General features: G+C 45.6%; 1 protein-coding gene across 2 annotated transcripts in view; it reads right to left on the minus strand.

The window, feature by feature from the left end:
- Positions 1–4,662: 4,662 nt before the first annotated feature.
- LOC145361363 (hatching enzyme 1.2-like) overlaps positions 4,663–26,587 on the minus strand; it is a 29,732-nt gene continuing 7,807 nt past the window's right edge. The window contains exons 6-11 of one of the 2 annotated variants that reach the window (XM_080217046.1): positions 25,787–25,968; positions 21,844–21,925; positions 20,958–21,118; positions 13,796–13,921; positions 13,162–13,292; positions 4,663–5,119 (exon numbers count right to left, since the gene is read on the minus strand). In XM_080217046.1, the coding sequence (XP_080073172.1) occupies positions 4,964–5,119; positions 13,162–13,292; positions 13,796–13,921; positions 20,958–21,118; positions 21,844–21,925; positions 25,787–25,968 (838 nt within the window). In that variant the 3' untranslated portion in view covers positions 4,663–4,963. Of the gene's footprint in view, positions 5,145–13,161; positions 13,293–13,795; positions 13,922–20,957; positions 21,119–21,843; positions 21,926–25,786; positions 25,969–26,587 lie in introns of both variants that reach the window. The other variant, XM_080217047.1, reaches the window with a different exon arrangement.

Raw genomic sequence — 26,587 nt, forward strand, 5'->3', positions numbered from 1 at the left:
ATCCCACCCAGGCCCAATTCCCATTTACCCTGACTAGTTCCCCTACTAAAGGGCAATTTAGCACAGCCAATCAACCTAACCTGCACATCTTTCGACTGTGGGAGGAAACAGCAGTACCTGGAGGAAACCCACACAGACACAAGGAGAACATGCAAACTCCACACAGTGACCCAAGCCAGGAATCGAACCCAGGTCCCTGATGCTGTGAGGCAGCAGTACTAACCACTGTGCTACCCATGTGCCACTATGCCATCCCAATTGAGCCAATCAAAAGGAAACTGGACAGCTATCTGAAAAGGGAGAAAGTGCGAGGTTGTAGAGAGGGGAGAAGGCAAGAGAAATGGATGTTGGAGACCTGATACAGACACTGCGGATCAAAATGAATTCCATATGCACTGTAACAATTGTGTGATCAGAGTTGAATTGTTACGTCTGGATAAAAGCAAATTACTGCAGATGCTGGAATCTGAAACCAAAAGAGAAAATGCTGGAAAATCTCAGCAGCTCTGGCAGCATCAGTAAGGAGGGAACTTTGACAAAGGGTCATCTGGACTCGAAGCATCAGCTCTTTTCTCTCCTTGCAGATACTGCCAGAGCTGCTGAGATTTTCCAGCAACTTCTCTTTTGGTTTTGAATTGTTACGTCACTGTGTTATGGTCTCATTGTCAATTCTGCGGAAGCAACTTGCAATTTAACTTAATATGGAAATATTTCCATGGACCACCTTGCAATCCTCCTGTCCATTCCACTTGGCAGCACAAAAATCTCATCAGAATTAACTGGAGAAATGCACTGTCTTTGATGAGCCAACATGACATGATTTCTGTTTCAAAACCCATCACATTTCTATTTCTCTTCAGTTCTGAAGAAGTAATTTTGTCTCAAAATGCTTCTCTCTCTACAGAAACTGCCAGACTGTGAGTTTTTCCAGCACTTTCAGTTTTTATTTCTGATTTTCAGCATCTGTCATGTTGTGATTTTGTTTCAAATGTTTTCAGTCCCCCATCAAATCAAATAATACTTTTGTGTGAATATAATTTGCATTCTTTAAAGTCAAAAGGTCTCCTTGGGATCAAGCTGGCAGCGGTGGAGAAGCTGGCCTTCCATGGGATGGGACTGGAAGAGAGACCGTTACAGATACAGAGAGGCAGTGAGGAATGAAGGTTGGAGAAGGAGACAGATCAGAGAGGAGAGGATAGAGAGAGTGCAAAAAGTCAGGGGGATAAAGAGAGAGAGTTCAAGGGCAGAGAGATGAAACCTGCAAGGGGTGATGGGATGAGGTTCAGAACAGGGCCCGGAGCTTTTGCCTCTGAAGAAGGCAGTAAAACAATCTGGCAGCAAAAAAAAGCTTACAAATCTCTATACTTGAACAGCATGTTGTGCAAGGAGCTGAGTCAGGTCCTTTGGTTGTAGAACAGGAAAGCTGCAAGCCTACATCCCATCAAAACATGATACTCTCACAACAAGGAAATCCAAAACCTAAACTGGTTTATTCATGCTCTTGGATTAGCTATAACTGGTGCGAACAGCAGCCTTGTCTCTGAGTCAGTACAGTGTTGGTTCATTCCACAGATCTGATACACCAAAAGTTGGCATTCCCAGTGCGGGACAGCATGAGTGCTGGAGGCAACATCTGTCCTACTTTTGTGCAAGGCTTATTCATGTAAGGTAGCAGAACGTTTAAAGGTTTTTTGCGCAGTTGCACATACATGATAGCTTGTAGTCAGCCTGAGAAAATAGACGTATGGAGGTAAATAAACAGTGGGAATTATTGAAAGAAACAATTCAATAGGGGATTCTGATCTCACCACGACTGGTGCAGATTGCACTGATTCCAGAAAATAGCATGCAGGCTAAAAATCAGTTCCACACCCAGCGCCAAACAATTTGCAATCAACTGGTCCCTTTCTCATGGTATTAATGAGATCACACCCAGAATGGACACAACATAAGAATAGCAAGAATCACTACTAGTCCCTAACAGCAGAGACCAGGCACAATGGCTCAAGAGAAACCCAGTGGCCCATGCGCTAGGTAAGGCTCTAAAAGAGATAATGGCAGAGATAGTGGGTGCACTGGCTACGATTTTCCAAAATTCCCTTGATTCTGTAACAGCTCCGGCAAATATAACACTAATATTCAAGAAAGGAAGGAGAGAGAAAATATAGAACTGCAGGCCAGTTAGTCTGATATCAGTTATACGGAAAGTGCTGGATTATATTATTCAGAAAGTTTTAACAATGCACTTGGAAAATCATAGCATGATCAAGCAAAGTCAATGCGGTTTTACAAAAGTGAAAGAATGTTTGACAAATTTATTAGTGATTTTGAGGATGTAATTAGGAGGGTTGATAAGGGAGAGCCAGCAGATTTGAAAACAGATCTCCAAAAGGTATTTGATAGGTACCACACAAATGGTTAATAGACAAGGGTTAGTTAGGGTTATAAATGAGAATGGATAGAGGATTGGTTAATGGACAGGAAGCATAGACAAAGGAAAAATGGGGCATCTTCAAACTGGCAAGCTATAACTTGAGGAGTGCCGCAAGGATGAGTGTTGGGACTATAAGGAGGATACAAAGAGACTGAAAAAATACAGAGAGAGGTTAAGTGAGTAGGCAACAAGCTAGCAAATGAAGTATAATGTGCCAAAGTGAGGAAAAGCAAAATATTTTAAAACAGCATGAAATTTATAAATGTTGATAATTAAAAGGACCTGAATGTGCTCGTACACAAAGTTGGCATGCAGGTACAGCAAGCATGACCAGATTGTACTATGAGGCAAAACTGAATAAGTTGTGTCAAAACCACCTGGAGGGTAGATGCTGACAGTTTGTTTCTCCGGTGAGGAGAACAATGGAGCACAGTCTCAGGATAAGGGACCAGTCATTTTGGACTGAAATAGAACATAGAACATTATAGCGCAGTACAGGCCCTTTGGCCCTTGATGTTGCGCCGACCAGTGGAACCAATCTAATGACCCTCTGACCTAAACTATTCCAATGTTATCCATATGCCTATCCACTGACCATTTGAACGCCCTTAAAGTTGGCGAGTCCACAACTGCTACAGGCAGGGCATTCCACACCCTTAGTACCCTCTGAGTAAAGAACCTACCTCTGACATCCGTCCTATAATTACCTCCCCTCAATTTAAAGCTATGTCTCCTCACGTGAGCACCTTCCGAGGAAAAAGGCTCTCACTGTCCAACTTATCTAATCCTCTGATCGTCTTGTATGCCTCAATTAGGTCACCTCTTAACCTTCTTCTCTCTAATGAAAATAGCCTCAAGTCCCTCAGCCTTTCCTCATAAGACCTTCCCACCATACCAGGCAACATCCTGGTAAACCTCCTCTGCACCCATTCCAGTGCTTCCACATCTTTATAATAATGCAGCGACCAGAACTGTATGCAATACTCCAAGTGTGGCCGCACCAGAGTTTTGTACAGTTGCAACATGATCTTACGGCTCCGAAATTCAATCCCTCTACCAATAAAAGTTAACATACCGTACACCTTCTTAACAACCTTATCAACCCGGGTGCCAACTTTCAGGGATCTATGCACATGTACACCGAGATCTCGCTGCTTGTCGACACTACCAAGAGTCTTTCCATTAGCCCTATACTCTGTAATCCTGTTACTCTTACCAAAGTGAACCACCTCACACTTTTCCGTATTAAACTCCATTTGCCACCTCTCAGCCCAGCTCTGCAGCTTATTTATGTCTCTCTGCAAACTGTAACATCCATCCTCACTGTCTACAGCTCCTCCGACTTTAGTGTCATCTGCAAATTTACTAACCCATCCTTCTACACCCTCATCTAGGTCATTTATAAAAATGACAAACAGCAGTGGCCCCAAAATGGGGAGAAATTCATGCACTGAAAGGCATGTGAATCTTCAGACTTGTCCGTTCAAGAGGGTTGCAGATGCACGATAATTGAATATATTGAAGGAGATAGACAAATGTTTGATCTTTAAGTGGATCAAGGGATCTGGGAAGCAGACGGGAAAATGGAGTTGAAGGCAAACATCAGCTTTGATTATACTGAACGGCGGAGTAGACTCGACAGGCTGGAAGGTCTATTCTTGCCCTTACTTCTTATGTAAAGAAACATCAGGGTTGTTGTGTGCTAACACTGCTTACAGAGTGAACATTAGCAGGGTTTTGCCACCTTTTGGATGGGATGCCAAACTGACGGTCCCATCTGCCATCTCAAGTGGAAAGAAAAGATTCTGTGGCACCATTTTGAAGAACAGCAGGAGTGTCATGGGCAGTATTCATCTGTCAACATCACTAAAAAAACAGATTCTCTCTGCACATTATCACATTGCTGTTTTTGGGAGCGTGCTATGCATAAATTATCAGCCACTTTTTGTACATAACACTTCCAAAGTTTTGTGGTAGTAAAGTGCTTTCGTATCTCCTCTGGTTGGGACAGGAACTATATAAATTCAAAATAACAGCAAAATACTTCAGATGCTGGAATCTGAAACAAAAAGAGGATATGGTGGAAAATCTCAGCATCTCTGGAGAGAGAACAGAGCCAAATTCAAGACTTTGCATACTGTCAGAATACATGGGGCAGTATTGTTGAAAGTGTTTGAATCCCAGCCCATGAACTGGTCGGAAGAAAATGGTAATCTTGACAAAGAAGGTAAAACATATTCCAAGTGTTTATTGCATCTGACTCTGAATACATAGTATGACAGGCTAGAGAGTGGTATTGGGAAGTTGGACAGGTGCCAAAAGGAGCTCCAATCTCTCAGAGGAAGGCACTGTGTGTTAACGTACTACTTAATAAAAATCAGCCCAAATAGATGAGCTTCTCTTCTGAATACAATGCATCTCTCGTCTGGGTTACTGTGTGCAATTACCAATCAATGAACAATGCCATAACATTGGGCAGTTGCACACCCTCTGCAGGACTTTATCAAATGAATTTGCCATCACAACTCTTTAAGCCAGGTGAGGTTTGTTTCTTCTCTTCAGACGCCAGTTGCAGGATGGGTTATGGTGCTCCCAACCTGAGGCACAGCTACTTCTGTAGATCTGCACGTCATCAATTGCAGCATCACTCTGATAGTTCAGTCCCAGTATGCCTTCGACTATCACCTGAAGAGGCAAAGACTAGTCAGATCTGGAAAGAGAGACTGAGCCACAATGAAATGTTAATCACCAGGTAACAGAGGTTAAAGCTGCTCTATTCAAGCTGCTGTTCAGCCTGGGATGAAGAATAAACAGAGGAAACACATAGACATTACATTTGGCCCAACGAATGTCAGCATCTACTTTCTGCTGAAACAAACAGCCCAATTAATTTACCTGCCCTTTTGTTTGAAACATTTGTCCACTTTAGCATTGACAATGTTTCTGCATCAAGTAACCCTGGGATTGAAGACAACAGCCTCTTGACTCTCTGAGTCAAGCAATTTCCCTGAGCCTTATGTTCTAAAAATCTGATAGTCCTTTGGTAGCACACAGCCTGCTGAAAAAGAGTCATGCACCAGAACTTGACCACTTCACCTGCCACAGAATCAGAGTGGGCGAGGATCCAATAACAGAAATCTCCATTGACCTCAGGCAGGAATTTCCAGTCTCGCCCAAGCAAGGCCATAAAATCCTGCCCATGTTGTCAAAGCTTTTCATCTTGCACTCATCAGAACAGTTTCGCAAGAATTGTAAAGGAAATAATTTATGTTGCATGAGAAGAGAATGCTCATTGGTTGACAGTGGTTGAGACATTGCCATGGATAATGCACCAGGGAACACTTAACTACCAAGCTGATTTCCACATACAATGTCAATGTCTGATATCACTGCGAAGCCTCAGGTTCAATCAGATAAACATATCGGTAAACCCGACAAAGGGACTGGAATAATCATCCTGAAAAAGTGTGACATTATCCACAAAATGCTCGCCATTCTTAATGACAGGACTAATTCGTACCAATTTAATCAGCCGCAAAGTCTGGCTGGACAGACCTGTTTGAAAGCAAGTTACAAAAACTTTTTGAGGGACTTGTGTCAGAGTAACAAGCTGGTGGCTGATATACATAAGAGAATTCCTCCTCACTGTTCACTGCATCCGCATAACAATGGACTGCCCGAGACAGGTAAAAGTGATATCCCTTTATGCCCTATAGTATTTGTGACTGGTTCTGCACAACATGAATGGGGACTAATGGTTGAATGATTTGCTGCAACCACTTCCGTGAAGATGTTACACTGTTAGGAATTTGGGACATTAATAAGGTTAACAGTTGAACTTGAGATGAAAGGAAAATAACAGACAAGTAATAAGATTAGCAAGAATCTGGAGGAATAATTCTGATGCAGATGGAGGAGGAGAAAGTAAGTTCCCGGACATGTGTCCTTTGTTTGAACAGAGGGGAGCATGGTAGGATGAGAGAGGAATGGGCGAATGTTGATTGGGGGAGTGCATTGGAAGGTGGGTCTGCTGAGGAACAGTGGAGGATCTTTAAGGAGATCTTTCTTGGTGCTCAGCAGAAATTTATTCCGATGATTAAAAAGGATCATAGGAGGAGAGATAATCAGCCGTGGTAACGAAGGAGGTGAAGGAAAGTGTTAAATTAAAAGCGGATGCGTTTAGAGTAGCTAAGAGTAGTGGGCGAGAAGAGGATTGGGAGAGGTTTAAATGTCAACACAGATTGACAAAGAAGTTGATAAAGAAGGGTAGGATAAACTATGAAGCTGGGCTAGCGCTTAATATAAAAAAGGATAGCAAGAGTTTTTATAAATACATAAAAAGGAAGAGGCTGGCTTGGGTGAACGTTGGACCCTCAGAGGATGACAGGGGGGACTTAGTGGTAGGGGATGGGGAAATGGCTGAGGCCCTGAATAACTTTTTGGTTTCAGTCTTCACGGAGGAGGACATGAATAATTTGCCGGGTGTTAGTGATGAAAAGATGGTAGGAGTGGAGGGCCTGAATGACATTATTGTTACTAGAGAGGCGGTGCTCAACAGACTGGAGGGACTGATTGTGGACAAGTCCCCAGGACCGGATGGAATGCATCCAAGGGTTCTGAAGGAAATGGCGGAGGTGATAGTGGATGCCTTGGTGGTTATTTTCCAAACGTCGCTGGATTCCGGGGAAGTGCCGGAAGATTGGAAAACGGCTAATGTTACGCCGTTGTTTAAGAAGGGTGGCAGGCAAAAGGCAGGGAATTATAGGCCGGTTAGTTTAATGTCTGTTGTAGGAAAAATGTTAGAATCCGTGATCAAGGAGAAAATAGCGAGGCAACTTGAGGGGAATTGCTTGATAGAGCAGACGCAGCACGGTTTCGTTAAGGGGAAGTCGTGTCTGACGAATTTATTGGAGGTCTATGAGGATGTGTCTAGGGCGGTGGATAGAGGAGAGCCGGTGGATGTGGTCGTTCTTGATTTTCAGAAGGCGTTTGACAAGGTGCCTCACAAGAGGTTATTACAGAAGGTCAGGGGGCATGGAGTTGGGTGTTAGCGTGGATAGAGGATTGGCTGTCAAATAGGAGGCAGAGAATGGGGGTCAATGGGTGCTATTCGGATTGGTGGTTGGTGACTAGTGGAGTGCCCCAGGGGTCGGTGCTGGGGCCTCAGCTATTCACCATTTATATAGATGATCTGGAGGAGGGAACCGAGTGTATGGTGTCGAAGTTTGCTGATGACACCAAGATTGGTGGAATGGCAAATTGTGCGGAGGGTGTGGAGAGTCTGCAGAAGGATCTAGATAGGTTAGGCGAATGGGCCAGGAACTGGCAAATGGAATTTAATGTTGGCAAATGTGAGGTTGTCCATTTTGGTAGGAATAATGGTAGGAAGGACCATTACTTACGTGGCGAAAAACTGCAGCATGCGACGGTGCAGAGGGACCTCGGGGTCCTTGTGCATGAGTCGCAAAATCCCAGCCTGCAGGTGCAGCAGGTGGTCAGGAAGGCGAATGGGATGCTGGCCTTCATAGCGAGGGGGATTGAATATAAAAGTAGGGGAGGTCTTGCTGCAGCTGTATAGGGCACTGGTGAGGCCGCAGCTGGAGTACTGTGTGCAGTTTTGGTCGCCGCACTTACGCAAGGATATTTTGGCCTTGGAGGGAGTTTACTAGGCTAATTCCGGAGTTGGGGGGGTTGAACTATGAGGAGAGGGTGAATAAACTGGGCTTGTACTCATTAGAGTTTAGAAGAATGAGGGGTGATCTCATTGAGACATATAAGATGTTGAAATGGGATGGATAGGATAGAGGTGGAGAGGCTCTTCCCGCTCAGAAAGGACAGTAGGACTAGAGGGCACAGCCTCAAGATAAAGGGGGGGCGGTTTAGAACGGAGTTGAGGAGGAACTTCTTCACTCAAAGGGTGGTGAATCTCTGGAATTCTCTGCCTGTTGAAGTGGTGGAGGCTGCCTCGCTCAATATTTTTAAGACGTGGGTTGATGGGTTTTTGATAAGCGAGGGGATTAAGGGTTATGGGGAGAGGGCGGGAATGTGGAACTGAGACACGACAGATCAGCCATGATCTTATTGAATGGCGGGGCAGGCTCGAGGGGCTAGGTGGCCTACTCCTGCTCCTATTTCTTATGTTCTTATAATGAGATGCTATTTGTCCAATAACTAGATTAGCAGGTATCAAGAGAAACTGAGGTGATAATTGCCATATCAGAGTAACTGTTTACCAGAGATCAGTGGGGCTACATAAATGATAACTTTGAAAGGCAAGGGATCTGAGAGATGTTGACAACCAAATCCATAGGGATGGAATGTCAGAGAGACTGAACAGTATAGCTGCACCCTCATTGGAAAGAAGGCTCATTTTCCATCCAACATCAGACAGGTCATCTAATCTTCAGAGAGGCCAGTTTCATCTCTGATCAAAGCCACAGAGGTCTGTTCCATTCAACATTTAGAGCCATGGCAGTTTGCAGAGATTGTCCTCTAAAAGACGCTGTTTCATGCCTTCAGTGAACCAGGAAAAGACATTTTCTCAGACGTGGTCACCTCAGCTGTATTGCGTGGTAACTATGAGCTAGATGTGACTTAGCGTTACGAAATTAGATGTTGTTTGAGAAAAGGGGTGCCTCAGTGAGTTCAGGGAACGTGGGTATATTTTGGTAATTTCTGACATCACGGCATGTTTACATAATAATAGACATAAGAATCATTGTGTATATTCATCTTTTTTGCCGTGTATTTTTCTTTTCTTTTACTTTAATAAATATCTTTGTTAATTGTTCACACATCGATTGGACTGATTCCTCACTGAGTTGCACACTGTTCCTCGCATTATTCCACACAAATATACACCACTAAGAACCAGTATGTCATGTTACCCTTTGGTGGTTTTAAGACACTCTCACAGGTAACACCAGCGGGGTTCTTAACAGAATTTGGCCTGTCAAGTCTGCATCGACTTTCCAAAACAGCATCATCGCCAGATGCTATCCCTATAACCCCATATATTTACCTCACTTATTCCCTCTAACCTGCACATCTTTGTGGGAAGAAACTGGAGCACCAGGAGAAAATCCATGAAGATATGGGAAGAACGTACAAACTCCACATAGACAGTTACCCAAGGCCAGAATTGAACCTGGGTCCCTGGTGCTTCAAAGAAGCAGTGTTAGCCACTGTGCCGCTCCTACATTTGCTACATTTGAATCTGCATCTGCATGTAAGAATTTCCTTACACACCTGAATGGGCTCCATCCTACACTCAAATTCACCTTTGAAACAGAGCAGTGAAACAAGTTCCTTTTCCTTGATGTGCTCATTGAGAAATCTGCCAATGTGTTCTCAACAACTGTCTGCTGCCAGCCTACCTTCATTGCTCCATGTAAGCATTGGAATTCTGACAGTACCATGCAAACTGGCCTTATTGTCAACATTGTTAATCAGGCCCCAGCCATTTGCTTATAAAGCGCTCCTGTGGATAATGGTTATCCTGATCAGATCATTGCTCACTGTATATTGCACAACTTCATGAATGAGTCTACAGCTGCCAGTTTCAGTCCTGAGAAGTGCACAGTCTACCTCAAATTACCCTGGGATAAGGTACCTCAAAAGTTTGAGTAACAGGTGAAGCAAGATGTTTCATGCTGATACTACACAGTAGGAACATGAGTGGCTCTTCCCCACTGACAGGATGCTGCAGTCAAACCAAAAAACGCACAAATGAGTAATAGGGTGTATGTCTTTCAGTGCGTACGTCCCAACAACTGGCGGATTGTATCAAACACGACTCGCCTTCGGCTATTCCCAATAGGAAAAGAATGTGCTTGCAAAACTCAAAACATAGGCTGGGATTTTCCACTCCTGTTTTCAGTGGACGGGAAGGTTGGTATGGGTGGGAAATCCAGCGGGAGTCCCAAAACAGCTTTCACAGCTGGTGGGATTTCCTCACTGGAATGTCCCTGCCTCATGCTGTCAACGTGCAGATTCAGAAACTTGCAATGTATCAGGTAGACAATGTTGGCCGAGTTCCAAGAGTACGTACTGTGTACCTGGTGGATGTGTTCTCACATGAGATGATGGCATCTGTGTCGATGATCCGGCATGTCTTGCAGAGGTTGTTGTGCAGAGTTGTGTGGTGTCGTGGTCACTGTTCTCTTGAAGGCTGGGTAGTTTGCTGCGGACAATGGTTTGTTTGAGATTGTGCGGTTGTTTGAAGGCAAGAAGTGGGGGTGTAGAGATGGCCTTGGTGAGATGTTTGTCTTCATCAATCACAAATTGAAGACTCCGGAGAAGATGTCGTAGCTTCTCCGCTCCGGGGAAGTAATGGATGAAGAAGGGTACTCTGTCCACTGTGTTCTGTGTTTGTCTTCTGAGGAGGTTGGTGCGGTTTTTCGCTGTGGCGCATCGGAACTGTCGATATTGGAGTTCTATGAGGATGTGTCTAGGGCGGTGGATAAAGGAGAGCCGGTGGATGTGGTCTTTCTTGATTTTCAGAAGGCGTTTGACAAGGTACCTCACAAGAGGTTATTGCAGAAGGTAAGGGGACATGGAGTTGGGGGTAGGGTGTTAGCGTGGATAGAGGATTGGTTGTCAAATAGGAGGCAGAGAGTGGGGGTCAATGGGTGCTATTCGGATTGGCGGTTGGTGACTAGTGGAGTGCTCCAGGGGTCGGTGCTGGGGCCTCAGCTATTTACCATTTATATAGATGATCTGGAGGAGGGAACCGAGTGTATGGTGTCGAAATTTGCTGATGACACCAAGATTGGTGGAACGGCAAATTGCGCGGAGGGTGTGGAGAGTCTGCAGAAGGATCTAGATAGGCTGGGCGAATGGGCCAGGAAATGGCAAATGGAATTTAATGTTGGCAAGTGCGAGGTGGTCCACTTTGGTAGGAAGGACTATTATTTACGGGGCGAAAAACTGCAGCAGGCAACGGTGCAGAGGGACCTCGGGGTCCTTGTGCATGAGTCGCAAAAACCCAGCCTGCAGGTGCAGCAGGTGGTCAGGAAGGCAAATGGGATGCTGGCCTTCATAGCGAGGGGGATTGAATATAAAAGTAGGGAGGTCTTGCTGCAGCTGTACAGGGCATTGGTGAGGCCGCAGCTGGAGTACTGTGTGCAGTTTTGGTCGCCGTACTTACGCAAGGATATTTTGGCCTTGGAGGGAGTGCAGAGGAGGTTTACTAGGCTGATACCGGAGTTGAGGGGGTTGAGCTATGAGGAGAAGCTGAATAAACTAGGCTTGTACTCGTTAGAGTTTAGAAGAATGAGGGGAGATCTCATTGAGACGTATAAGATGATGAATGGGATGGATAGGATAGAGGTGGAGAGGCTCTTCCCACTCAGAAAGGACAGTAGGACTAGGGGGCACAGCCTCAAGATAAAGGGGGGGCGGTTTAGAACGGAATTGAGGAGGAACTTCTTCACTCAAAGGGTGGTGAATCTCTGGAATTCTCTGCCTGTTGAGGTGGTGGAGGCTGCCTCGCTAAATATTTTTAAGATGCGGGTTGATGGGTTTTTGATAAGCGAGGGGATTAAGGGTTATGGGGAGAGGGCGGGAATGTGGAACTGAGCCACGACAGATCAGCCATGATCTTATTGAATGGCGGGGCAGGCTCGAAGGGCTGGATGGCCTACTCCTGCTCCTATTTCTTATGTTCTTATGATTGGTGAGTCGAGCACCATAATGTGTTCTTATGAAGGCATCTTTCAGCATCTGGAAGTGTCTATTGCAATCCTCCTCATCTGAGCAGATCCTGTATATACAGAGGGCTTGTCGGTAGGGAGTGGCTTCTTTAACGTGTTTAGGGTGGAAGCTGGAGAAGTGGAGCATCGTGAGGTTGTCTGTGGGCTTGCGGTACAGTGAAGTGCTGAGTTGCCCGTCCTTAATGGAGATGCGTGTGTCCAATAATGTAACCGATTCCGGAGAATAGTCCATGGTGAGTCTGATCGCAGGGTGGAACTTGTTGATGTCATCATATAGTTGTTTCAGTGATTGATCACCATGAGTCCAAAGGAAGAAAATGTCATCGATGTGTCTAGTGTATAGCATCGCTTGAAGGTCCTGTGCAGTGAAGAAATATTGTTCGAGCCTGTGCATGAAGATGTTGGCATATTGAGGTGCGAATTTGGTCCCCATGGCTGTTCCATGTGTCTGGGTGAAGAACTGGTTGTTGGAGGTGAAGACATTGTGGTCCAGGATGAAGTGGATGTGTTGTAAAATTGCATCTGGAAACTGGCAGTTATCGGCATTGAGTACTGAGGCAGTCGCAGCAATGCCATCTTCGTGGGGGATGCTGGTGTAGAGTGTCGAGATATCCATTGTGACATCCATAAATCTCTAATACTGACAACACACAACGAAGACCACACAGATTCAGCGAGGAATTGCTATGCCCACTGTGAGTGAAATGGTTTGTCACTCCCCAGACTGGGTAGTTCATTGGAAGATGCTCACATTAGGGAGACCTGAGCAAGCATATCAGCAGTGTGTGTGTGTGTGCGTGCGTGTGCGCGTGCGCACGCACGCACACCTTCGGATACACCTAAAACTGTGGATCAAGAATTCACATCCCTTGGTTCTTCCTCAAGATCACAATATAAACAGCACAATCTAAATGCATATCAAGAGATGACTTTTGATAAATTTCTTTTATTTGCAGCCTGCATGATGGCTATTATATTCCTGCTCAATGTAATATCAATCATGATTTGACTTACTCGATAGATCTCCCCATCAGGAGTTATATCAATCTTAGCATTTAGCCACTTCCGCCCTTGATTTCCAGAGGCAGACCACAGCTTTTGCCAATGAGGAGAATTCTCGTATTTCAGAAACACGTTTAAGGTACCTGCGAAAAAGAAACAGATTCAGACTGATGTATTCAAAAATAATCCCCCTATGGTGTCTCGTTTTAAAGGTTTCCATTAAGATAGTGTAACCTGTAGCTTTATAGAACATCAGAATCAGACCTAAGATGACTGTGCTGCTTTCTGTCAGTCAGCAACATGCATATTTCTGTTTGAAGTGACCTTTCCTCATGTTCAGCCTCATTCTGATTCACATTGAAGGAGCAATGTTAATCTAAGTAATCTCTCCATGTGTCATTATATCACACAGTCCATCCTCTACAGCGTCCATCACACATCAGCAGCACCACATTCAAACACACACAACTCTTCTCAACATCCCTCCTCTTGCTTTCACCTCACACCTATCCAAATTCACACAGTTCCAATGAGCAATTTTCTTCATGTTACTTTTTTTTTAATGGCGACAATATGAAGTCAGGTACTTCCTGCAGATTATCACAAGTAATGATCAGACTCACTGCCTGGGTCCCTCACAACTCACCCATGTGTTTCCCAAACATGTTGAACCAGAATGTCAGGCACTTCTGTCCTCTCAGTGGAGGACTGATGAGTACTGCCTTCTCCCCATTCTGCTGAGGATATGAAGCTTCTAGATACAGGTAGTGACCTGCATTTAAAAAATAATCAGAAACAGAAATAACTGTCAGCCAAAAATGTCTTTTGAAATCAACTGACTAATTCTTCACATTCCCCTGAAGTTCTTTGCAGCAACTCTCAACGTATATTCTCAAAAACTCAGAATTTTCAATCGTCCAATTATTTTCCCCTTAATTTTCTCTGTTCCAGTGAACACAGCCACATCATTCATTACAGCTTCATACTTCACTTCCAGGTATCAAACCAGTGAATCCACAATGCATTTTTCCAAGTATTTCTCAGACACTGCTGCATGCCCACTGCCTGATCCTCAACAACTCAATCAAACACACAGAGTGGCAACATTACTGGACTTCTAATCCAGAGACACAAATTCAAACCTTATCAAGGCAGTTTTGATTTTTTTTAGTATGCACTCACACCCATACACTGTTCTTTACCCCTTGGGGAACAGTGGTGGATAGAGGTGAAAAGATTACTGAGCCCATTGTCAGCCCATTGAACTGCATTATGAACTCCTGTGGCAACAAATTGGACTCAAACCCAGAATGTCTGTTCCAGTGGTGGGGTCACTACCTCTGCACCACCAGCTTCCTGGAGTTTGTGAATTGAATTCAGTTCATTCAATGCTGGGATAAGAAGCTACCAGCAGCATTGGTGGCCATGAAACTGCTGGATTGTTGCAAATTCCCATTTTATTCACCAATGTGCTTTAGGGGAGGGGAAATCTGTGTCCACGTCTAGTCTGATCTCCAAACCCTGATCAACATGGTTGCAAATACGACGGGAAGATTGCCAAACATAAATGATGACTTTGCCAACAACATTTCCATCAAGGAAATGACTTGATTAACAAAAAGAAGAACACCTGAAAGATGAAAAAAAGCAAAGCTACACAAATGCTGGAGATCTGAAATAAAAACTCAAAGTGCTGGAAAAATTCAGCAGGTCTGGGGCAGCATCTGTGAAGAGAGAAACATTTAAAATTTCAAGTCCAATATGCATTCTATGGAAGCAAAGAAAGGTAGGAATGTGATAGGTTTGTGCTGTTGTAAAAAGGAGGGAGTGGCAGGTGCAGCAAAGGAAAAGGTCAATGATACATCAGAGGACAGGGAGGAATTAAATGACAAAGATGTCACAGCGAAAGTCTTTACTCTGCTTTTTTGCTTTCAGACAGTGCAATTCACACCTGGTCTGGACCAACCATTTTTTAACTTCAATCATTACCACTCGCTTATGTATTAATAGCACAATAAAGACCTCCCTGCTTTTCAACAGCATAAAACCCACCACTTTCAGTTCAGAAAAAGCGGTGACATAGTGGTTACCACTGCTGCCTCACAGCAGCACCAGGGACTCAGGTTTGATTCCCAGCTTGGGTCACTGTGTGTGTGGAGTTTGCATGTTCTCCGTCTCTGCATGGGTTTCCTCCGGGTGCTCCGGTTTCCTCCTGCAGTCTGAAAGATGTATTGGTTAGGTGCATTGGTCATGCTAAATTCAATGTATCCCAACAGGTGCTGGAGTGTGGCAACTGGGGGATTTTCACACTAACCTCATTTCAGTGTTTATGTCAGCCTACTTGTGACATGAATAAATAAACTCTAAAACTTTATATTGGAGTTTAAACACTGTTTTTCTCTATCCATAGATGCTGCCAGATCTGCTGAGATTTTCCTGCATTTTCTGCTCTTATATCTGAAAGCTGAGGCCGTCTTCTCTTTTTCGAGATGTTAATAAAGCTTATTTCAAAACTTTTCTGGTCGTCATTTCCATTCATTACCTTTGCCCCTGTCCATTTTTTAAATGCATGAGCATCCCAGACCTTACCACATTTCCATCCCCCAAATGCCTCCAACCAGTGTGAAATTTTCTCACCTCCTTGGCCTTTGCACTGGCCTTTAGTGTGGTCCCTTCTTGGTCCAGTTCCCTTTGAGAATGTTTGGTGGCGATGAAGCATCCAGTCAAAGTCGTCTGTGATGGATTGTTCCCAGTCGCACAGACCATGTTCAAAGTCACAGAAGAGTTCCACAGCATGGTCAGTAAGTAACACAGTCTGACTGGGAGAGATCAGATTCTCATCAAAAACTACACCACTGTGCCATCTTCTCAAAGTAAATGGTGAAGCCACAGACTGGCTGTCTGCAGCACCGATGATTGCATGGGAAGGGGATGCTAACAGGTTGTCTGTAGGGGAAGGGGAGGCCAGCAGGGGGCCCGCAGGGGAAGTGGAGGCCAGCAGGGGGCCCGCAGGCGAAGTGGAGGCCAGCAGGGGGCCCGCAGGGGAAGTGGAGGCCAGCAGGGGGCCCGCAGGGGAAGTGGAGGCCAGCAGGGGGCCCGCAGGGGAAGTGGAGGCCAGCAGGGGGCCCGCAGGGGAAGTGGAGGCCAGCAGGGGGCCCGCAGGGGAAGTGGAGGCCAGCAGGGGGCCCGCAGGGGAAGTGGAGGCCAGCAGGGGGCCCGCAGGGGAAGTGGAGGCCAGCAGGGGGCCCGCAGGGGAAGTGGAGGCCAGCAGGGGGCCCGCAGGGGAAGTGGAGGCCAGCAGGGGGCCCGCAGGAGAAGTGGAGGCCAGCAGGGGGCCCGCAGGGGAAGTGGGGGCCAGCAGGGGGCCCGCAGGGGAAGTGGGGGCCAGCAGGGGGCCCGCAGGGGAAGTGGGGGCCAGCAGGAGGCCCGCAGGGGAAGTGGGGGCCAGCAGGGGGCCCGCAGGGGAAGTGGGGGCCAGCAGGGGGCCCGCAGGGGAAGTGGAGGCCAGCAGGGAGTTTATAGGAGGACTGGAGGCCAGCAGGGGGCCCGCAGGGGGACTGGAGGCCAGCAGGGGGCCCGCAGGGGGACTGGAGGCCAGCATATCCTCTACAGGGGGAGATTCCAGCAGATCCTCTGCATGGGGAGTGGATTCCAGTGGATTTTCCTCAGTGGGGGTGGAGGTTATCAGGATATCTGTAGAGTGAGCAGGCGCTAGCAGGGTGTTTGCTGGGGCAGCAGAGGTCAGCAGCAACTCTGCAGGGGGAGCTATGGTTATTGCCTGAGGGTAAAACGGTTGAAATGCCTTGCTCCATTTTGCTAAGCTATCAATTTTCAGGTGAGAAGCCAGTCCTTCTGTGTGCAAGGTCACTACTGGTGCCTTTTCCTGTGTAGCCATACTGATCTGCACATTGGTACTTTCTCCAGAACCTGTAGGATGAATTCCTCTTGTGGTTCCTGGGATTGTCGACTGTGGAGGCACAGTTGGCACCTTATATTGACTGGCTGGAGTCACAGTGTTTAAGTGTCCGGTTATTTGTGTCTGGAAGACTGGGACAAGAATGGGAAATCTTTCATTTCTGTGTTGACAGCTTCGACAGAGAATCGTGAGTGGTTTTGGATGAATGGCACTGGGTGGAAACCCAACTGGTGTCAAAGATTGGTAAACAACACTGACTGTTTGTGTGCCTGCTAAATCAGTCCAGCTAGTTGGTTGAGGCTCCTGGTGATGGGCAGTCAATGAGTCCTCCTGAAAAAACATTGACCCATGAGTCTGGTTGTCAGTCTTAAGGATGTGGGGAGTTACAGGCAAATGTTCAATCTGCCCAAATGAATTTTGGCTTTGTTGGTGCAAAGCAGGTTCATTGGACAGGCGTCTGGTGCATGCCTTGGGGCAGGCTGTAGGTTGTTGAGTCAGAGTCCACATGGTCAGTAAAGGAGATACCATGTGCAGAAAGGAGTGAATGGTCCCTAAGTTTGTGGTCAGATTCTGAGCAAAAGGCAGCTCAGTGGGAGTGGAAAACGGTATCTCAGCTTTTCCTTTCTGGCCCTGTGCCAAAACAGACATCGCTGCCAGGTTCCCAGAAGCTTCAGTTGCAGGTTTCTTGACTGCAGCTTCAATGGAGAAGTTGTGAATGACTGCAGGTATCAACTTAGTCAGCCAAGAAGTAGGTGAGCATGTGCCTTGGGGAAAGCATCTGTGGGCAACGGTCGTGGTCTGGTTTCCTGTGGACTTGTTCCCACTCAAACTTCTACCCAGCTGTGCTGCTGAGTGAACTCTCACTTTCACAGTTTTGGGATAGGTACCCAAGACATATTTCAATCTCCCAGCTTCTTTGGTTCTTTCAAGTTCATGCAAGGAACCATCTTCATTCAGCAGTTGGAGATCTAAGGTATTTTGGGTGAAATGGGAGAGGAGGAAATGGAACAGGTTAACTCGGGTTTTGCAATTTTAGAATGTCAACTAATCAATGATGGAATAATACAGAAGGAAGCTATTCAGTCCATGCTGCCTAAGCCAGCTCTTTGTTGGAGATTTCCCTGTTCATTCTCCGTGGTGCATCATCTTTTCCCCATTCAAATATTTATCCAGTTCACTTGTCAACATTAGGCATTGGATCTACTGTCAGACTTTCAGGCAAGGCATTTGAGATCTGCATAAAAAAACATACATTTCTTCATGTCATTTTTGGCTCTTTTACCCATCACATTAAACCTGTGTTCTCAGGCTACTCATCCTCCCATCACTGGGAAACAGTTTGTCTTCATAGAATCATAGAATCCTACAGTGCAGAAAGAGGCCCTTCGGCCCATCGAATCTGCATCAAACACAATCTCACCCAGGCCCTACCCCCATATCCCTACATATTATACCCACTAATCCCTCTAACCTACGCATCCCTGGACACTAAGAGGCAATTTCTTAGCATGGCCAATCAAACTAACCCGCACATCTTTGGACTGTGGGAGGAAACCGCAGTACCTGGAGGAAACCCACACAGACACAAGGAGAACGTGCAAACTCCACACAGTGGCCCGAGCCAGGAATCGAACCCAGGTCCCTGATGCTGTGAGGCAGTAGTGCTAACCACTGTGCCACCGTGCCACCCATGTGCCACTATGCCATCCCAATTGAACCATTCAACAGGAAACTGGACAGTTATCTGAAAAGGAAGGAAGTGTGAGGTTGTAGAGAGGGGAGAAGGCAAGAGAAATGGATGTTGGAGACCTGATACAGACACTATGGATCAAAATGAATTCCACACGCACTGTAACAATTGTGTGATCAGAGTTGAATTGTTACGTCTGGATAAAAGCAAATTACTGCGGATGCTGGAATCTGAAACCAATGCTGGAAAATCTCAGCAGTCTGGCAGCATCTACAAGGAGAGAACTTTGAAAGAACTGGAAAGAGGCTGGGAATCCTGCAGCAAGGAACTCACCTCCTGACTCCCCAAAGCCTGCCCGCCATCAACAAGGCACAAGTCAAGAGGGTAATGGAATACTGCTCACTTGTCTGGATAAGTGAAGCCCAACAACACTCAAGAAGCTCAACCATCCAGAGCAAAGCAGCCCACTTCATTGGCAACCCATCCACAAACATTCACTAGTCCATCACCGATGAACAATGGCAGCCTTGAGGACTATCTTCAAGGTGCACTGTCGCAACTGACTCCTCAGATAGTACCTCCAAGGCCCACAATCACTGCCATTCAGATGACAAGGGCAGCAGATAGCTGGGAGCACCACCAGCTGGAAGTTTCCCTCTTATCACCCCGACCTGGAAATATATTGCCTTTCCTTCACTGTTGCTGGGTCAAAATCCTGGAACTCTCACTCAAACAGCACTACGTGTGTACCTACACTGCATTCACCGCAGTGTTTCAAAAAGGCAGCACACCACCATCTTTCCAAGGGCAATTAGGGATGGGCAACAAATGCTGGCCTAGCCAGTGATGCCCACTTCTCATGAATGAAACCTTCATGATTTTGAATGACCTCTCTCAAATCTCCACTCAAAGAACTCCAGTTGCAGAGACTTCACGTTGAGGCAGAATGCTGAGTGCATTCTGAATTCAGTTTGATTTTATAGCTGAGGCAACGGGATAGGCAGTCTCTCGCTGGAGAAAAGAGGGAATTATTGGCCAGAAGAGATCCATCTTGTTTCATCAGAGCATTACCAGGTATGCTTTGCTGCTGGGACAATGTCAATGGCCAGAGAACCCTCTTCCCACAGGCTAAATGCACCAAGTTAATGACTTAAAATAATTATCGACAGACATGTAAAAAGATGAAAAAAGCCTGCAAACAACACAGACAGGAAGCTTTGATTCAAGGCTGTTGTGTGGAGGACATATAGTGAAAGAGAAGGGAATGTGCTTAACCACAACTCCTGGTATGCCACTGATTTAAACAACAAAAATTAAATCGGGGAGTTCCCCTTCAAAGGGCTTTTCAATCACAAGAGCAAGACAAGATTTTCCCTAACTATTTTTCAGCATCGACTTTTGTTAAGGGATCACAACCTTCCTAATGGAGAAAGACTTCAGTATCTGTAATCCAGAAACATATACAAGCAGCATTCTGTACCAACACTTAGATTTTTTTCATACCATTCTCCCTCTACAATGACATTTTTTATCATATAAATAAAAGGGTTCACTGTTTATTTAAGATGGACACTTGCCTTCCCAGTTCGGTTAAGGCACATCTCCAAACTGCACTGCTGGGAATCAAGCTTTCCATCCCTCATCATGCAAGTGGCTATTATGAATTAACTTGAGAAATGATGGAGGCAGCTCTTGACGGAAAGCTTCTTCTGTACGGGACGTTGTAAAACAAAGTTGCAGATTTGAGTCTCTGCAAAAGATTATATCCAGCTACCACAAATAATACTTCAATCACTGCACCGCAAGCACAGGTCTCAGAGACTGAACAGATTCTCAGCTAACTCAGTAACTCTCAAAGCAATTCATGGTCCAGCTTTAAGAAGCTAAATAACTATTGGAATTTTTGTTTTAAATTGATTTCTTCCCTCCTCTCAAAGACAGGATTCAGGGGCAGGCAGACATCCATTGCCAGGTGGGATAAACCACTGGAGGGGTCCATAAATTAAGTGGCAGCATCACGGAGGGAATCCAACAATATGAAACAGAGTTTGAATGTACTATGTTCATGGACAGAGACCGGCAAAAACTTGTGACTGATTTCTTTTGGGCTTTTCACACAGGTTTAACAGGATTGAAATCTATTTGCTTCAGATGAGAGGAGTCAGATATCCTCTTTAAAGGATTTGTTCCTTAGAGCCTTACGTTTCACCACAGTTGCCTTATCTTTGAGATGCGTGGTGCAGTTGTAGAGACGATTGACCTTCACCAAGTCCATCTCACTCAGACGGATGCGCTGGCCAAGCACAGTGTCCGTATCCATGAGCGGTCTCAGGGTTGGCTGTCTATTCTTGGAGAATGCAGTCCTACAATTAGGAGGTAATTTTATTGTACATTGAGACAGGAATGGTGAAAAGAAAATTCGCATTTACAGAGCACTTTTAACAGAATAAAACATCGCTTCACAGGACTACTGTCAAAAAAACTTTGATACCAAGTCACGTGGGAAACCATCAGAACAGGTGACCAAACATTTGGTCAAACAGGTAGGTATGAAGAAATACTTTGTCAAGGAGGGAGGAGACTGAGATTGAGGGGAGGAAGTAAAGAGCTGGAGCTCAGGCTGCTAAACACACATTCACATGTAGTTCCATGATGAAAATCAGGATTAACAACAGGACAGAATTAGAGGAGTGCATGTATCAAGGGAAGGTTGTGGGAATGGAGTAGGTTACAGATGTAGGGAGCGCACATAGTTACAGAAAAAGTGGAAAATAACCATGAAGAGTTTTTTGGGAAAGAAAGAGGTGTTGTCGGACTGGGGAACCAATGTCAGTCAGCAAATACAGGGGTGATTGGGGCTTGGTGCGATTTAGGATACAGGCCACACCAGTTTGGATGAATTTGGGTTGACAGAGGATGCAAGGTTCGAGATGTCATGCAGAATGAGAGTTGTTGGGCTGCAACTCGATTCAGGCTTTCACAGCAGTTGCGAATATGTTGTGTACTTCACGCAAGTTCCTCAGGCTTTGCTCTTTATTCCAGCTAAAGTCATAAAGAGAGAGAAAAGTAATACCAACTCCCTACTCACCTGCTGTAATGCAAGATGGAGCCATAGTCATATTTGGTCTTGAGATTGTTGGTGTTTTGCTTCAAGAAATTATGTTCATAACCTGAAAGAGAAGCCAGGAAACGACTGGCATATCTGACAGCAAAACAGAACTATGTCTCTTGAAGATATTTTTGTTTATCAGGATGTCTTACTAAACTAATTAAACCATCCCATTACAAGCCAAGAGGCATCTTTGTAACATAACCAAATTTGGTGAGGGCGTGGATTTCCTCCAGGTGCTCTGGTTTCCACTTCAAAGATGTGCGGTTAGATTGATTGGCGGTGCTAAATTGATCCTAATGTCAGGGAGATTATGTAATGAGGTGGGTAGAATTAGAGACCTTGTGGTGAAGGATCCTCTTGGGGAGTGATCATTGTATGGTGGAGTTTCTGGTGCAGATGGAGGAGGAGAAAGTGGGCTCCCGGACACGCATCCTTTGTTTGAACAGAGGGGAGTACGGAAGGATGAGAGAAGAATTGGCGAATGTTGACTGGGGGAGCACGTTGGAAGGTGGGTCTGCTGAGGAGCAGTGGAGGGTCTTTAAGGAGATCTTTCTTGGTGCTCAGCAGAAATTTATTCCGATGGTTAAAAAGGACCGTAGGAGGAGAGGTAATAAGCCGTGGATAACGAAGGAGGTGAAGGAAAGTGTTAAATTAAAAGCGGAGGCGTTTAGAGTAGCTAAGAGTAGTGGGCGAGAAGAGGATTGGGAGAGGTTTAAAAGTCAACAAAGATTGACAAAGAAGTTGATAAAGAAGGTAGGATAAACTATGAAGCTGGGCTAGCGCTTAATATAAAAAAGGATAGCAAGAGTTTTTATAAATACATAAAAAGGAAGAGGCTGGCTTGGGTGAACGTTAGACCCTTAGAGGATGAGAGGGGGACTTAGTGGTAGGGGATGGGGAAATGGCTGAGGCCCTGAATAACTTTTTTGTTTCGGTCTTCACGGAGGAGGACGTGAATAATTTGCCGGGTGTTAGCGATGGAAAGATGGTAGGACAGGAGGGTCTCAATGACATTATTGTTACTAGAGAGGCGGTGCTCAACAGACTGGAGGGACTGATTGTGGACAAGTCCCCAGGACCGAATGGAATGCATCCAAGGGTTCTGAAAGAAATGGCGGAGGTGATAGTGGATGCCTTGGTGGTTATTTTCCAAACGTCGCTGGATGCCGGGGAAGTGCCGGAAGATTGGAAAACGGCTAATGTTACGCTGCTGTTTAAGAAGGGTGGCAGGCAAAAGGCAGGGAATTATAGACCGGTTAGTTTAACATCTATTGTAGGTAAAATGTTAGAATCTGTCATCAAGGAGGAAATAGCAAGGCATCTTGAGGGGAATTGTTTGATAGAGCAGACGCAGCACAGTTTCGTTAAGGGGAAGTCATGTCTGACAAATTTATTGGAGTTCTATGAGGATGTGTCTAGGGCGGTGGATAGAGGAGAGCCGGTGGATGTGGTCTTTCTTGATTTTCAGAAGGCATTTGACAAGGTACCTCACAAGAGGTTATTGCAGAAGGTAAGGGGGCATGGAGTTGGGGGTAGGGTGTTAGCGTGGATAGAGGATTGGCTGTCAAATAGGAGGCAGAGAGTGGGGGTCAATGGGTGCTATTCGGATTGGCGGTTGGTGACTAGTGGAGTGCCCCAGGGGTCGGTGCTGGGGCCTCAGCTATTTACCATTTATATAGATGATCTGGAGGAGCGAACCGAGTGTATGGTGTCGAAATTTGCTGATGACACCAAGATTGGTGGAACGGCAAATTGCGCGGAGGGTGTGGAGAGTCTGCAGAAGGATCTAGATAGGCTGGGCGAATGGGCCAGGAACTGGCAAGTGGAATTTAATGTTGGCAAGTGCGAGGTGGTCCACTTTGGTAGGAATAATGGTAGGAAGGACTATTACTTACGTGGCAAAAAACTGCAGCAGGCGACGGTGCAGAGGGACCTCGGGGTCCTTGTGCGTGAGTCGCAAAAACCCAGCCTGCAGGTGCAGCAGGTGGTCAGGAAGGCAAATGGGATGCTGGCCTTCATAGCGAGGGGGATTGAATATAAAAGTAGGGAGGTCTTGCTGCAGCTGTATAGGGCACTGGTGAGGCCGCAGCTGGAGTACTGTGTGCAGTTTTGGTTGCCGCACTTACGCAAGGATATTTTGGCCTTGGAGGGAGTGCAGAGGAGGTTTACTAGGCTGATGCCAGAGTTGAGGGGGTTGAGCTATGAGGAGAAGCTGAATAAACTGGGCTTGTACTCGTTAGAGTTTAGAAGAATGAGGGGAGATCTCATTGAGACATATAAGATGATGAATGGGATGGATAGGATAGAGGTGGAGAGACTCTTCCCGCTCAGAAAGGACAGTAGGACTAGGGGGCACAGCCTCAAGATAAAGTGGGGGCGGTTTAGAACGGAGTTGAGGAGGAACTTCTTCACTCAAAGGGTGGTGAATCTCTGGAATTCTCTGCCCGTTGAAGTAGTGGAGGCTGCCTCGCTAAATATTTTTAAGACGCGGGTTGATGGGTTTTTGATAAGCGAGGGGATTAAGGGTTATGGGGAGAAAGCGGGAATGTGGAACTGAGCCACGACAGATCAGCCATGATCTTATTGAATGGCGGGGCAGGCTCGAAGGGCTAGATGGCCTACTCCTGCTCCTATTTCTTATGTTCTTATGTTATGTTCTTATGAGATTACCAGGGTAAATGTGTTGGATACGGGAATAGAGACTGGGTGGGATTATGGTCATTACAGATTCAATGGGCCGAATGGCCTCATTTTGTATTGTAGGGATTTTATGAGGTCCATTCCACTTTACTAACCTGAACGTTAAGCACTCTTCACTTGCAGCAGGACCCATGAATTTGAGTAAGCAGTTTCTAATAGGCTGACTCTAGATTCTAAATCCATCCCAGTTTCACACATCTTGGTCGAACACTAAGACTGGCACATTGCTGCCTGCCCCCACCCCGCCCCCGGCTGCACTTCCAAACTTGTAAGAATATCTGATCCTCCCTGTCTAAGAACTCCTTTGTGTTTCCTCGAGAAGATCAGAGGGAATGATCTGACAAGAGGCATTCAAGATTATGAAAGGCTTTGATTGGGCAGACGCAGAGAAGACGTTTTCATTTGCAAGTTAAACCAGAACCAAAGTGCATTAATATAAGATAGTCACAATTAAGTTCAATAAAGAATTCAGGAGACATGTCTTTACCCAGGGACTGGTTATAATGTGCAGCTTGTGAGAACAAGATGCAGTTGAGCCAAATACTGTAGCTGCATTTAAGAGGAAACCAGATAAACAAGGGAACTGGAATAGGAAGATATGTTGATGGCATTGACAAAGGGTGAGAGGGGGCATGTGTACAGTATTAAGACTGGCGTGGATCTGTTGGGCTGAATGGTCTGTTATTCTAGTGTCAATACTTTTGAGTCCCAATGGTATTGCGATTCCTTGAGCCTGCCTTAGAATTCACTGTGCACATAGGGGATTACCCAGGCTTAGATTAGGCTTAATTTGATTTGATTTGATTTATTATTATCACATGTATTAGTACAGAATGAAAAGCATTGCTTCTTGTGCGCTATATAGACAAAGCATACCGTTCATGGAGAAGGAAATGAGAGCGTGCAGAATGTAACGTTACAGTCATAGCTAGGGTCTAGAGAAAGATCAACTTAATGCAAGGTAGGTTCATTCAAAAGTCTGACAGCAGCAGGGAAGAAGCTGTTCTTGAGTCAGTTGGTACATGACCTCAGACTTTTGTATCTTCTTCCCAACAGAAGAAGGTGGAAGAGAGAATGTCCGGGGTGCATGGGGGTCCTTAATTATGCCGGCTGCTTTGCCGAGGCAGCGGGAAGTATAGACAGAGTCAATGGATGGGAGGCCGGTTTGCCTGATGGACTGGGCAGGGGGCAGGAAGTGAAAAGGAAGGATACACTTTACCAGGCCACACGTTCTTCCACTCAATTTTGATGTATTTATCTCGGTCACTCCTTGCATGCTCATGCCAGAAACCCAGTGAGTGCATGATCTCATGTTCGACAACACCCTTCCCCTTCTTCAGGCACTGGTGATTGAGTGAGATGAGCTGCATCCCACCAACACGGCCCACAGACGAATAACACCTGAGAGACACAGAAAGATGGCCATTCAAATCATACATAAACTGTGAGAATTCTTAGCCTTAAATAAATTCTTTGCCTTTCCTCTTGTTTTTGTGGCTATGACTCATCTTTCATCCCCTCACATAACAGTGTAAATATCTCCCACTTTCTATGCCTTTTAGCTTTGACAAAGGGTCATCTGGACTTGAAATAGCAGCTCTTTTTTCTCTCCTTACAGATGCTGCCAGACCTGCTGAGATTTTTCAGCATTTTCTCGTGGGGTACACAAATTGTAACTTGTTGCAACGTCCAGTTTATGGCAGTAAGCAAATGAGAAAGATCTGGAAACCAAATGGAGAAGTTACTCAGGCGCCTTCACTGAAAGATCAACACCACACAGAACGGATTCAAGTACTTGAACATGTAGTGAGGAGAAATTTCTTCAGCCAGAGGGTGCTGAATCTTTGGAATTCATTGCCACAGAGGGCTGTGGAAACCAGGTCATTGAGTGTCTTTAAGACAGCGACAGATAGGTTCTTTATCAATAAAGGGATCAAGGGTTATGGGGAGAAGACAGCAGAATGGGGATCAGAATCATATTAGGCATGATTGAATGGCAGAGCAGACTCAGTGTGCCAAA

This window comes from Carcharhinus amblyrhynchos, chromosome 34, assembly GCF_965287045.1.
Source record: "Carcharhinus amblyrhynchos chromosome 34, sCarAmb.v2.hapA, whole genome shotgun sequence".
Lineage (NCBI taxonomy): Eukaryota > Metazoa > Chordata > Chondrichthyes > Carcharhiniformes > Carcharhinidae > Carcharhinus > Carcharhinus amblyrhynchos.